The 13,909-nt window shown below is 52.7% G+C and overlaps 1 protein-coding gene across 2 annotated transcripts in view; it reads left to right on the forward strand.

Annotated features, from left to right (window-relative positions):
- Positions 1-13,909, forward strand: part of MIPEP (mitochondrial intermediate peptidase) — an 85,505-nt gene that overhangs the window by 66,946 nt on the left and 4,650 nt on the right. For both annotated transcript variants that reach the window (XM_070800280.1, XM_019971500.2), the window contains 2 exons: positions 1,763-1,884; positions 3,859-3,932. In XM_070800280.1, coding sequence (XP_070656381.1) covers positions 1,763-1,884; positions 3,859-3,932 — 196 coding nt within the window. The remainder of the gene's footprint in view (positions 1-1,762; positions 1,885-3,858; positions 3,933-13,909) is intronic.

Below are 13,909 nucleotides of genomic sequence, written 5' to 3' on the forward strand. Positions count from 1 at the left end.
GAAAACATGTACACACATTGATAAGAGAATATTCACTTGAAAAGGCAGGTGTGGCGGGGGTCCCCTGGTCCCTGCATGGTCGGGTGGACGCTCTGGACACCCAGGGCTGGGCCTCCCGGGACATAACCCCGGCAGAGTGCTGCTCATGCAGGGGGCGGGCAGCCTGGAGGGAGGGCTGCACACAGGGCTGGCGCATGAGCGATCGCGGTCTTGCTGTCCTTCAGCCCTGCGCACGGCGGGGGCACGGGGCACGCCGGCCTCCGCCAGCCTGCGCGGTCCTGCTGGTCCCTGGCTTGTTGAGTCTTCGAGGCTTGATGGAGAGTGAATCGCACACGAGGAAATACCACGCAGATGCTGTACACAGTCCAAACCTGGCCTCTGGTGCCAAAGCCAGCCGCCAGAGTCTTACAATAACTGTCATGTAGTGCAGTCAAGGAATTCTTTAGGAAGAAAAACACCAGCTGTGTTTAAGAATCAGCCTGAGGTCCTGATGTGTTCTTAGTGCTGGGACGCCCTCTTGCTTGTGGGGCGGGTGTTGTTCCTGGGCGCCGGCCTCCTGGTCTCCGTCCAGAGTCCAGCCTGTGAGGAACCACTGTGACACAGCTGTGAGGTGTCCGTCCTCTGTCCACCTGTCCTTCCACCCCGCCGTTCACAGACAGCAGTGAGTGCCTCGTGTGCCCCTGGACCTTGTTCTTAGGGAAATTTCAGTTCTGCGTGTGACCCAAACCAGGCCGGCTGTGGCGGTGCTCGCGGGCAACGCTCAGGGCCCCGTGCCACGGGGAGGGCATGGTGTCCTCAGGTCGGCCACACCACTGTCACCAAGGAGCTGTTCGTTTGTTGTTTGCAGCTTAGTCGACTAGGAAGAAGTTGTTTATCTAGTTAAAGATTTATTGTGATGGTGAAGCTTCATACTTTATTTTCCAGGGTGTGAAAGGATTTATTAGACAATGATTACCTTAGTTTAGAAACATAGGCTTCAATATTTTTTTTTTCCTGTCAAACAACTTTCCTGTCAAACAACTTTCCTGTCAGCTGAAGCATCCATGAGGAGACAGTAGGGTTACGCCTGCAGGTCAGGTTTGTTTCAGAGAAGCTTCTTCTGAGGACGGGCTCCGGTAGTAGCGGCTCCATGCGCGCCAGGAGGCTGCCCCTCAGAGCGAACCCGCTTCCTGCCAGGCAGCCGTGGCGGCTTGTTTTCAGCTCCCGTCCACAGACAGCACTTGCAGGGAGTTCTCCGGGGGAGGCTTTTCCCTGGGAACGCACGTGGCCCTTCTGATGGTGACAGCGTCACTGTGGTCACTGCGGGCCTCTCAGACGGGATCATGGACGTGTCCAGCTCGTGACTGACGCTCCTGCCATGAGGCTGGGCCTCCTCTCTCTGTGTTTGTCCGACCCGAGTCCAGCGGCGGCGAGCTTGTATAGGGCAGTCGGGGTCAGAGCGGCTCTCCTAAGGCCTGTGCTGGGCTCGTGGCAGTCGCCTTCCTGCCCTGTCCTCCCCGGTCTCCCAGTTTTGTACGATCCATGTAACCCAGCCCTGTTGGCCTTGGGCCGCCCCAGCAGCCTCATTTCAGAGGCCCATCTCCACGGATGGTCTCACTCCAGGGTCCTGGGGGCCGAGCCCCAGCCTGTTGGCTGGTGGGGACTTGCTCTCTGGCTTAAAGTGTGACGACGTGGAGGGTGCTGGCATGAGGGCCGCCCTGTCGGGGGAGACGGAGGAACACGTGTGCAGGCTCACCCTCCCTGTGTCTCTTCTGTCCTGCAGGCCTGGCAGCTGCGCTTCAGCCACCTGGTCGGTTATGGCGCCAAGTACTACTCCTACCTGATGTCCAGGGCCGTGGCGTCCATGGTCTGGAGAGAGTGCTTCCGGCAAGACCCTTTCAACAGGTAACAGACTTGGGGGGTTTCACAGCCCACACCCCTGCATCCGAGGCCAGATGCCCAGAGCTCACCTGGACCCTGCAGAAAACTGGGCCACTGTGAGCTGGGCGTCCTCCCCGGGGGGCCAGAGAGGCCAGTTCCAGTTCACGAGTCCCGAGAAGGCGTGTCCTTTAAAAGCAGAGCAGTAATTCCCATCTGGGCTTGCAGTCTCTCAGGGCGTCTTTTCCCCTCGCCACACAGCTGGTGGGGCTAAGGCGGGGGCCTCAGACGCCCCCGGCAGATACACGTCAGTCCCACATCCGGGGCACAGAGTATTCTCAGAGGGGAGACAGAGGCTCAGAGGGGGCCTGTGATTTGTTCAAGGCCTCACAGTGAACAAACCAGACTAAGATGAAGTCTGCTAATCCCTAGTCCTTCACTCCCCCCAACCCCACCCCCCTCAGCTCTTCATGTCATTTGGCAAAAGCTTGAGTTTTCTCAGCAGTTAATAGTTATTCTCAGTTGAAGCTGATGTGATAGAGTCTCTAAGTGTTTTACATCCCAGTGCCCACATGCTATTTCATCTCCCACCCTCTGCACCTCCATGGACATTTGGGCTGCTGTGTAGATTTTATTACTTTCAAAGGCTCTAAAGCCTAAATTGAATACCATGAATCAACTCTGGGGATTATAGTTCTTTACTGAAGATTTATATAAAATAGACAAAATACTCTCTTGTTTAAAGGAATCACACTTTACTAGAAAACCACATATCCTTAAGTACATGTGTTCCCCAGCATTTGTACCTTGTTTATGTACGCATTCTCGCCTAGACATGCAGTTGCTATAATTTTATGGACATGTAAAAGTAAGCTAGTAAAAATACTCATTGGACTAGAAAATGTCTAAGCTCTATCAAAAGATCCTTTTTGATCCCAGTTCTGAAAAGTCTCCAGGCTGGAAGCCAGGCAGCAGAGCCAAGGCTGGCCGGGGCAGCCGTGGGCAGGCAGGCCTCTCGCTGCCTGTCCCCGGCCTCCGCCCATGGTCCTGTCTGGGGCACACGCCACCCCAGCGCTCCCTTTAAGACGGAGCCAGGATTAGCATCTGATGTCACTGTGTTTTTGATACTGAAATGCTAGCAACATTCCAGGTTAGAGACCACAGTCACAAAATCGCCCACATAAAGAGCTTCCAAAAATAGTGGAATGAAAGCATTATTTACTTAACTTTAGTTATTTTGCATTAAAGGAGTTGCATTTTCTGTTTTAAAAAGTAGGCTTCCCTGGTGTTCAGATGGTAAAAGCGTCTGCCTGCAATGCAGGAGACCTGGGTTCGATCCCTGGGTCGGGAAGATCCCCTGGAGAAGGATATGGCCACCCACTCCAGTACTCTTGCCTGGAAAATTCCATGGACGGAGGAGCCTGATAGGCTATAGTCCATGGGGTCGCAAAGAGTCGAACACAACTGAGCAACTTCACTTTCACTTTCAGCACTAAATAACTTGTTTTCAGGTGTCACTAGTTTGGAGAATTTCTGTCTGTAAGAGCGCCTCCAGTCTGCCTGTTTTGCTGCCCCCTTGGCCTCTGACCGTACCGAGGCCTCTCCTGGACGTTTTTTGCCTTCACTCTTGCGTCACTGTAATTCTTCTGTTTGCTGGGTGCCATCTCCAATTCTTTGCTGAGAGAATGGCATAAATGATTTCAAATCTCTCCTCTTCACTGAAGTAATCCTAAAGATGATGGAAGAGGAGATGTGTAACACACAATCCTTTCTACAAAGCGCACGCTTGTTACAAACAAAGTGAAAACTGGAGTTGTCCTCTTAGAGTGAACGTATCACTGCTGGTCTCTGTAGAGTAAGGTGAAGATAGGAATCGGATGTTTAGAAACCGGAAGATGATGGAGGGTGGCTTCTGTGACTGTGACATCCGTGTGGCTTCATCTGGGGGCTCGGGGGTGTGGAGGGTGTCTGAAGGTGTGCTAACAACCCTCTTCTCTACAGGGCGGCGGGGGAGCGCTATCGCCGGGAGATGCTGGCCCACGGCGGGGGCAGGGAGCCCATGCTTATGGTGCAAGGTGAGCCGAAGTGAGACACGCTCTAAGGTTTTTGAGCTGTGTGTGTGTTTGTTTTGCATCATCTGTGATGAAAGCTGTTCATATTTTGTTTTTTCTTTTAAAGAGAGGATGCCTCAGCCTTGGACGTGGCTGTGAGGGTGTCTAATTGTGTCCCCAGGTGACAAGTCAGTGACTGACTGACTTAGATGAGGAAAAAATTTCAGGCTTTAGCTCTCAAAATGTTACTAACACGCTAATCGGAAACTTGTTGCAAATTCTCAGAAAATTTGCCTTAGCTTTTGATGGGTTACAGTGGGTAGCCTAAAGAACTCATTTCTTATCTCTCCTGAAAGCCCAGCTATATACACTGTTAGAAATTGCATGGTTTTTTTACTTGTTTAAAAATTAGAACCTACTTAAGTCTGCTCTGTGACATAGCACAGTGCTTGTTTTCCTGTGCGTTTTGGACGGAAATCTAATTGTGAATGGGAGAGACTGTCACGGTATTTCAAGGAGAGGTGGGTGGTGCTGGTGTCTCGGGGTGTGGGCATCACCATGGCAGGTCCTCTGACAGTGCAGCAGGAGGAGACCCCGAGTGGGGCGGCGCTGTCTTCAGGCTGAGCCCTGCGGTCCTGCTAGTGAGGGGTGAGGTGATGTCTGCTGCCCAGGTCTGTACTGCTGTCCTTGTGGGAAGGGCTGCGTCCATCCCAGCCCCGTGGCCGAGAGCTGCTGCCTGGGTCTGCACGACTGTCCTCATGGGAAGGGCCATGTCCATTCCGGCCCTGCGGCTGAGAGCTGCTGCCGTGCCTGGCGCTGGAGGCAACCCTGAATGCACAGCCCTCCTGGGAGGGTACACACATCCAGGCTCGGTTTGCCCGACGCCACAGCAAGCATGTAACGTGGGTCAGCCAGCCCAGCCTGCCATGCTTCGGGGTGAGCCCTGGCCTCCCCTCAGGATCACCTCGGGGCACCCTCGTGATGAGGCACTGATGGCTAACTCTCCCAAGCAGCCCCCTGAGGAGGCTGCTCCTTCTGCCCTCCCGCTGGTGGGGTCAGCTCAGGGCCAGCCTGCACATGGCAGGGCGCAGCAGAGCCAGGCTCAACCCTGTGCCTTTGGAGCCCAGGACAGCCGGCTGCACATTCTGTGTGGACTCAGGTAAACGTGCGTGCCCATGGCTGGCGGGCCGTGGAGACAGGCAGCCGCTGTGCCAGGGGTCCTGGCAAGTGCTCCAGCGGTGGCACTCAGTGCGCCCTCCCGATGCCACGTCTGCACGCCCGCGCATGCAAACATGAGCCCACACACAGCCCCAGCCAGAGGAGAATACTAAATCCTTTTCAGAGTTTCCTCTTTCGGTGTATTTTTTTCCTCTGCTTCTAAGGTTGCTGTGTCATCTCTCCAGCAAGTCTGTTCTTCATATGAAACATTTTTGTGTCAGGAACCTTAGTATTTTTCCATGCTGAAACTCATACTCACAAGAGAAAAGCAAGCCTGTGGTTCAGACTAGAGAAGATAGAGCATCCAGATCGCAGCTGGCTCTGCTCATGGGCACTAACATCTTCCTGATACCATCCCCAAGACCCACTCCTCCACACGCTTAGTTACCTGGCAGATGAACAGAGGGTGTGACGCCTGCTGTCACCCCACAGGGTGGGGTTTGTAGGACAAGACCATCGGGGGCATCCCCTCTTCCGTGTGCGTGCGGCCAGCCTGAGCCCCAAAGCAGGGCTGTCCTAGACTGTGGCTCACAGCCTTGGCAGTGATGGACGAGTCAGAGCTGGAGGGACAGCTTGACCTCGCTGGTCTTACTCTTCTATGAAAACGTAGGTGCTTCATCTGTGCTAACTACTTACTAGGGACACATCAGGGTTCTCTTAACTAGTGGGAGGTAAGGAAACAGAGCGCTTACTCTTAAGTTGTGTACCTCTGTGACCAAATAACAACTGATTAACCTCCTGACTGAGCTAAGAGTGAACATTTGAGAGGAGCCTCAAGCCACTCGTCAGTCAGGACTCCCTGTGTCATGCTTGGGATCTGAGTGACGAACACGGCACAGGTGAGCTTTAAGTTTATTCACTCAGCGGGCAGGGTCTACATGGATCTCCACACACGCGGGCTTCTCTCCTAACTCTGCCCAGGAGCCTCAGGGTAAATCCACAGAACCCCTCTCAAAACTCTAAATGCCACTTGAAGAAAACAGAATCATAGTTAAAAAGCATTTCCTTCCTCAAAGGGGTTGGGGGGAAGCCCTTACACAGTAAAACAGAAGTGGATCTGCAGGTAGCACTCTGGTGCTTTACTGAATTACTTGAGATAGTCAGTTTCCCTAAGGGAGACAAAGTGTGGTTTATTTGCAGGGCAGGAAATGAACACACAGACTTAGAGAGTGGGCTTGTGAACTCGGTGGGGGAAGGCGAGGGGGACAAATCCAGAGAGTAACATTGACACACATATACGCCCCGTAGGAGACAGCTCGCTAGTGGGGAGCTGCTGTGTAACACGGGGGCTCAGCCCGCTGCTGTGTGATGACCCAGACGGCTGGGACGGGAGGGTCTCAGGGAGCCTTAAGAGGGAGGGGATATATGTGCACTTACAGCTGATTGACATTGTGGTACAGCAGAAGCTAACACGACGTTGTAAAGCAGTTATCCTCCAATTAAAAAGAAAAAGGGTGGGTTGTCTGTGAAGCCCATGACAGAGTATCATAGTTATCAGATGCTTTGTTGATGCTATCAAATATTTGTCTGATGGAGAAGGCAATGGCACCCCACTCCAGTACTCTTGCCTGGAAAATCCATGGACGGAGGAGCCTGCTGGGCTGCAGTCCACGAGGTCGCTAGGAGTCGGACTCGACTGAGCGACTTCACTTTCACTTTTCACTTTCATGCTTTGGAGAAGGAAATGGCAACCCGATCCAGTGTTCTTGCCTGGAGAATCCCAGGGATGGGGGAGCCTGGTGGGCTGCCGTCTATGGGGTCGCACAGAGTCAGACACGACTGAAGTGACTTAGCAGCAGCAGCAAGGCATGTATTAGCACTTTTGGAGTCCCGGGAAGCTCTCTCTGAATATTATTGCCATGACATGAGTTACGCCTTTTGCCTATACTCAGTTTCTCCCTTTAAATTACAATCTAAAACGTTGGCACAGCTGTAATAAAATGATGCTATATGCAGGAAAAAAAAAAAAAAACCCACTTCTTTCTAATCTTCAAGTCAAAATTATGTCCTTATCTTGTTTTAAACACATCCATAGCACATATAAGGAGGATGTTTTAAGCAGAATATTTAGTTACTTAATCCTCCACTAAACACAAGATGGCAACACCTGACCAAATCCAAGAATTCTGGGGTAAGTTGCAATCTTTGCACATTCCATACCCTGCAGTGTTCTATGGTTTAAGCATCACATTTCTTGGTAATAAGAGAACTTACTTTTTTTAAAAACTAAAACCATGATGATATATGCTATATTCATTTTGTTATTTTCAAAAACATAGTAGAAAACTTTAGGTGTGCTGTGGTGAACAGTTTCTCTCACAAGCTCTTCAGAAATGGAATGGTTCTCTCGGAAGAAGATAAGCATGCAAATGAGGTGGTACCTGGTCCCCCCGAGCAGGCTGGTGGGATCGGAGCAGTACTGTCTCACACTCTGAGGAGAGAGGTGAACTCCTCACAGGAGGGTCCGTCGTCCCTTGCAGACTGCTCTTTCTTCCATGTTATCCAAAGTTCTTGAGTAAGTGGCCCTTGTTTTGTTCCTAGGTTCAGATTTTATGTTTAAATGACTAGAAAAACCCAACGTGTTGAAAAACCTTCCCTTCTCATGCCTCCTGCCCTGCTGCTCTCTGAACCCTGTGACCCCAGTCCTGCCCTCCATCCCCACGGACCCCGAGGCTCACGCCCCTCACACATCTTCCTCAGTTCAGCTGTAACGTCTGACTTGAGTCTGGGTGGGTCTTAGACTTGTGAGGATGTCAGTGGCCTGAACCTGGAGGCCTCAGTGATTCCCCAAAGTCTGTGTGTGTGTAATGCCACATCCTAACTCTTCCCATTGGCAAGCCCTGCCTGACGCCCCTGACCAGCAGTGAACTTCTCTGTCCCGTGTGTTCCCGTGAGCTCCTTGACTCCGTGGCGGATCCGTCCCCCTTGTGTGGCCCCTGGACGAGGCTGACCGAAGCCACGTATGCGCCCTGCCCACTGGGTCTCAGGTTTCTACCGCTGGTTGTGGGTCCCGGTGCCCCCTGCAGCCTCTGCACAGAGTTCTGTGGGGACAGGAAAGGGCAAAGCCCAAGAGTTTAGTCTTTCAAGTGGTTATTTTTAAAAGTTTAACAGAAAAGTTTCTTTTCCCCTTTCCAGAAAAGAAACTCTTAGCTTTATGACTTCTGGCCAAAAGCAGTGTGCCCATAGACAGAGAATGTTCTAACTTGACAGAGTTTTAAAAAGCACCAAACATCAGATAAGATGAAAAGAAATGTAGATAAATGAGTCAGTTCTCAGTGAAACTCCCTTCAGTTTCTCTGTGTTGCCAGACTGACTCATGGAACCCAAGTCTAGAAGCCCACAGGGCCTCTCCGTAAGCTGATTAAAATCATAATACCTTACATTTCTGCCGAGCCCTGTGGTTTTCAAAACACATTCGTTTTTGCCCTAATTATCCTATATCATCTCTTCTAACTTGTTGCATATTATTTTTATTCAAGAAACAAGTCAGAATTTGTGGTTTGTATATTCCACAGGGCTACCCTTGTCCCTATGTGTAAAGAGAACTTCGCTTTCCCATAGAAGCCTCCTTGGTCCGGGAGCACTCAAGCTTGTTCCGACACCTTCCTCTAGGGGAGAAGGTCTGATGCCCTCCCTGCTGGAGGGTCAGGGCTGGCCGGAGGTCCCCGCCTGGGAGAGAACCATGTGCTCAGGAGCACGCGTGGTCTGGTGTGTGTGTGTGTCAAGGGAGCCCAGCTCCCGATAAATGAATACACAGTGGCCAAAGCATCAACAATTTGAGCAAAAAAGTAAATAAGAGTTCCTTGGACTGCAAGGAGATCCAACCAGTCCATTCTAAAGGAGACCAGTCCTGGGTGTTCTTTGGAAGGAATGATGCTGAAGCTGAAACTCCAGTACTTTGGCCACCTCATGCGAAGAGTTGACTCATTGGAAAAGCCTCTGATGTTGGGAGGGATTGAGGGCAGGAGGAGAAGGGGACGACAGAGGATGAGATGGCTGGATGGCATCACCGACTCGATGGACATGAGTTTGGGTAAACTCCGGGAGTTGGTGATGGACAGGGAGGCCTGGTGTGCTGCGATTCATGGGGTCACAAAGAGTCGGACACGACTGAGCGACTGAACTGAACTGAAGGCAGCGTTGGAACATCACACAGAGTAGACAGCATGAGTGCACCCTGACAGGAGTGACTGAATAAACAAACGGTATGGACCTCTCATGCGGGCGAACTCGGGTGTGTGCTGCAGGAGTGCCCCCCTCGAGGCACTGGGCACTGTGTCCCCCGAGTGTGGGCCACACGGTGACCCCTCTTTCCATCCTATGCTCTGGAAGGAAGGGAGGAGCACTGCCTGCCTGGTGTTCACAGTCAGCACCAGCGAGTCATGTTGATCCCGGCCCCTGGGGCAACGTGAGGTGATGGACGCCCCTCCTGGGTCCTCGTTCCCAGGTGGTCACAGTCAGGGCCCTGAGCAGAGTGTCGACTCTCAGAGGAGGTGGTGGATGGGCCCCACTGTGCCAGCCCCGCAGAGGGGCCGCCTGCAGGCTCTATTATGTGAACACACTTAAACGTGTTTACCTAGAAGGCCAGATGTTTCTCGGGCCATTAAAAACGTGATTGTGGGGGGTCCAACAAGATGGTGAAGTAGAGGAGGGCGTGGGACTCACCTTCCCTAAGAATGCATCAGAAATCCACGCACACGTGCAGTGATTCCCACTGGAACCTGGAGACTGGCGGCAGGACTCATGCATGGACAGCTGAGGGAGTGGGCACAGAGCTCAGGCCTGCACCCTGGGACCCCTCCCAGGAACTCGGGGAGGCAGAGACCACGCACTGGGGAGCAGGCCCCACCTTCCAGGGCACAGGAGGCCACACAGCACTGCCCCATGACAGCGCGGGGACAGGCTGTGAGGGACAGAGGGGCCTGCACCCGAGGCCGTGTCAGCCAAGGGCAGTGCCTGCAGGTACTCCGGCTCCAGCTCCGGCCTCCGCGGCGAGTCCCATGCAGGGAGAAGGGGAAGCACCCCAGAGCAGAGAGGGCCCGGGCCAGCATCCTGGGGTCAGACCCCACCCCCCAGTAGGGCGGTGATGGCCAACGAGCAGAAAGGAAGCCTTACTTCACGCCTACCTCCAGTCCCACCACAGCAACAGCTTCCAGCTCACCCTGAGCAAACGCACAACGCCTGTCCAGGTCAGAGCCAGCTCTCCCCACAAAGGCCTCAGACTCGCACGGTCTGTATAGGAACGCACCCTCGTGACAACAGCCCTTCAACAGGTCCTGTTTCACCTGAATTCACAGAGGCAGAGGACGTGCTCTCAGTTAAAAAGCAAGAAAAAACCCTGAAAAATAAACAACAAATTACAAATGTATCAGATAAAGAGTTGAAAGTGTTGGTAATAAAAATGTTAACTGAAATAGAGAAAAGAATACATGAGCACAGTGAGAATTTTAATAAGGAACTAGAAAACGTGAAAAAGACCCAAGCAGAAATGAAGAAATTGAGTAACTGAAATTAAAAGACACTGGAAGGAATGAGTAGCAGACGGAGTGATACAGAGGAGCACAGAGGGATCTGGGAGAGAAGACGACGGGCATCACATGGTCACCACAACAGACAGGTAACAGAAGAGTTAGAGAGACCTGAGCCTGCAGGACAGGCCTCCTGTCGAGGGGTAAGGAGGCTCTGGATGTGCCCCTCCCATTAGTGGGTATCAGACCCGAGTCTGCAGCCACGTCCCCCCCCACTCCCCCGTCATCTGTCTTGGAGGCAGGCAGCATTCTGTACAGTACCCCCTTCCAAGAGCTCATCACATTCTCTGCTTATAAACAGCACGGGTCAAACCTTCAGTGAACAGAGATGCAAAGACCTAAAAGTGAAGACAAGGTCAGTGTTTCCAACACAGAATAAACCAAGAAGAGAAGGTGCCCTCCCGGAAAGAGTGCAACTTTTCATTTTTCTAAACACATGGGTTGTGGGATCCCAGGAATTGTTGACAAAGCAGTCAGATAACCGCAGACACAGGCCAGAAACGGATGGGTGTTTCCTAGACCTGGGGTGTGGGTGACAGCTTTGCCCGGGTAGGAGGAGTCGCTTTCCCAGGAAGGGACAGGTCTTTCTGTCTGTAAATGTGGCCCCGGAGCCTTCATGGTCCTTGCATTTTCCTGCTGTTGATGTTGTCGGTGTTCCAGTGAATAAATTCAACCAACATACGTTTTGCTAGCAGTGAAGAAAAGCCTCTGGGGAAGGTAACTTGTGAGCAGAATTTAACTTGTACTGTGTTGACCGCACTTTGCTTCGCACACCGCATTTGTTCAGGCCCCAGCGAGTGGCCGTGTCCACTGCACGCTCCCTGTGGCTATGGGTCCAGCCCCTCTTCTCCCCCGGGCAGCCCAGGCTCCTGCCCCACAGCTCTGGGTGACCTGCTTGGTCACAGTCGCAGCATGGCAGCACAGCACAAGGAGTCGCTCTCAGGACAGGTTGGGGGCGGTGACAGGGTGACCAGCTCCGAAGAGGCTGGCGTTTGCGCTGGGAGGTGTGACCGCCTTCACAGAAGTAAGGCCGAGGCCCTTCCCCTCGCCCCCTAGGACACAGAGCCCTCAGTGACCTGCAGGGCGAGGGCCGTGAGCCTCAGGCATCCCAGGGCAGAGCCCTGCTCAGCTTCTAGTGGAGAGATGGAGACACATTTGCTAACCAGCTCTTGAAATGTCCAGAGAGCACAGAGAAGGGACGTTTCTCTGGATTTAACCAGGTTAGCTCCTGAAACGTCATTTGCAAGGTGTCTCCTAGTGACTGAGTCTTTCCGACCGTCTCTAAAGAAACCCTCTCCTTGCGACCTTGTACGTAATGTCAGTAATAACGAAACTAGATTGAGGATGACTGTACCTAAACCTGATTTTCTCAATTAGTAGTTCATCTTTACATTAAAGTCTGTAAGACGGGACAGCCCTCCCTTAATGTCCAAGTCTGCATGTCTCAAATACTTGACCCCATCACGTAAGTTGGGGTACGTCAAGTAAGCCCTCTCCTTTTGGCACTGTGTGTGTTTAGCAGCAGGCTCGGGACAACAGCTGAACTCCACTCACATCCTCCCTTCAATCAGTTTAAACAAAACAGAGCTTTAATTTTAAAGATTTTTGAAAGTTTAAATCACACCCTCAAAATAACTATAATTTCAGCCCTACCTTTTTGTCTTCTTCCTGCACTTTCTTTTCCCTTCAGGATGAGCATTTTATTAAAATGTTGCAGTAGCCTTGTACCCCAGTTTTCCTAAGATACTTGACATTGGATATTAGCCATTAAGACTGACTGCTGCTTTTGTATCTAGAGTTGAATGGACAGGAGGCGGAAAGGTGCTGGCAAGAGAAGCACAGTGAGAGCCACACTGAGCCTGGGGCCAGGGCCGCCCGTGCTGAGCGCGCTGCGTGTGTCCCCTCGTGTCTGTGGTCCCAGGGTGCTCGGGTGACCCTGTGGAGACGGGACTAGAAGAGTTGAAGCCCAGGCGCTCCCCACCCCTGTGTTGTATGGACTGCTAGTGTCTCTGACTTCTTCTCCGGTAGACCACGGCACGCTCGCATTGGGCATAGTTGTGTGCGTGTCGGGGCCGCACGTGCCGGGTGCTCTGTCACCACGGTCGGTGGCTGAGTTGCCTCGTACCCTGATGCTCAGATGACACTCTCGGTGCCCCGGGCAGGATGTCCCAGGGATGGAGGTGATGGTGTCTCCGTCTTCCACATGGCAGTGGTTTCACGGCAGTGAGATCTCACTCAGTGAGGGTGCACGTGTGCGTGCCCACAGGCAGACCGCGGTCCTGACTACACACTGGCCAGCAGAACCTCCTCTTCTTGTGCAGAGAACAGGAATGAGGGAGCAAAGCGTGTCGGGGGAGCAGACGCAGGATGCAGCGGCCTAGGGCGACCACAGTGTCAGCAATGGGTGAATGGCAACCAGAGTCACAGCCGTGTGAACAGAACCTCAGTTCCCCGGAAGGAGCACCTGGGTGCTCCAGGCTGTAGCCTCCCTTTCGTAAAAGCACTGGTTTTTCAGAGGGCGTGGATGTGTTTGATGTGTGGGTGTGTTTGTTTAAGGAAGATGTGGAGCTTCAAAAGGCAAAATATTTTTTAACCCAGAAAGGTACTCAGTAAACGGAATTGTTAAATCTGACAATGAAACTGGGATAAACTAATGAGGAACAGGGCACGTCCGCAGCTCCACTTCCCACGTCTGCTCCCACCTGGCCGGACATGAGGGGCCCGGCCGCCCACAGGCAGGGCCTGGGGCAGAGCCCAGCTCCGAACAGCACAGGTACTGCCCGGCCGAGGGGCTGGGGAGGTTTTCAGTTCAAAGGAGGAATGGAGTTTCCCTTCTGGCTGATGTCCTCATTTTCCCGGGACCGACAGTAGGTAGTGGAACCACCTTTAGAGAAGAACGTGGGCAGCCCAGTGTGGAACCCAGGAAACTTTGGAACGAGAGAGAGAATGGAACCAGGCGTCTGAGCCCCAGGAGAGCTGGTCCTCGCGTGAGCTCTGACCTCAGAAAGCTCACTTCACACAGCCAGGCCAGCTCAGGCTACAGTTCCCATCTATCTGGCCGAGTTTGGCACATAAAGTTATCTCAGCATGAAAAGTGGCCGTGAACTGTTGGGATGGGTGTTCAGACCCGAGGGCAGTCCACAAGTCCGTATGGATGACCTTCAGTTTGGCACGTCCCATGAACTATTGGGATGGTTGTTTATACCTGAGGGCAGTCTACGGTCTGCATGGATGACCCGTGGTCCAGCGCATCCC

The sequence above is a fragment of the Bos indicus genome, chromosome 12 (genome assembly GCF_029378745.1).
Source record: "Bos indicus isolate NIAB-ARS_2022 breed Sahiwal x Tharparkar chromosome 12, NIAB-ARS_B.indTharparkar_mat_pri_1.0, whole genome shotgun sequence".
Taxonomy (NCBI): domain Eukaryota; kingdom Metazoa; phylum Chordata; class Mammalia; order Artiodactyla; family Bovidae; genus Bos; species Bos indicus.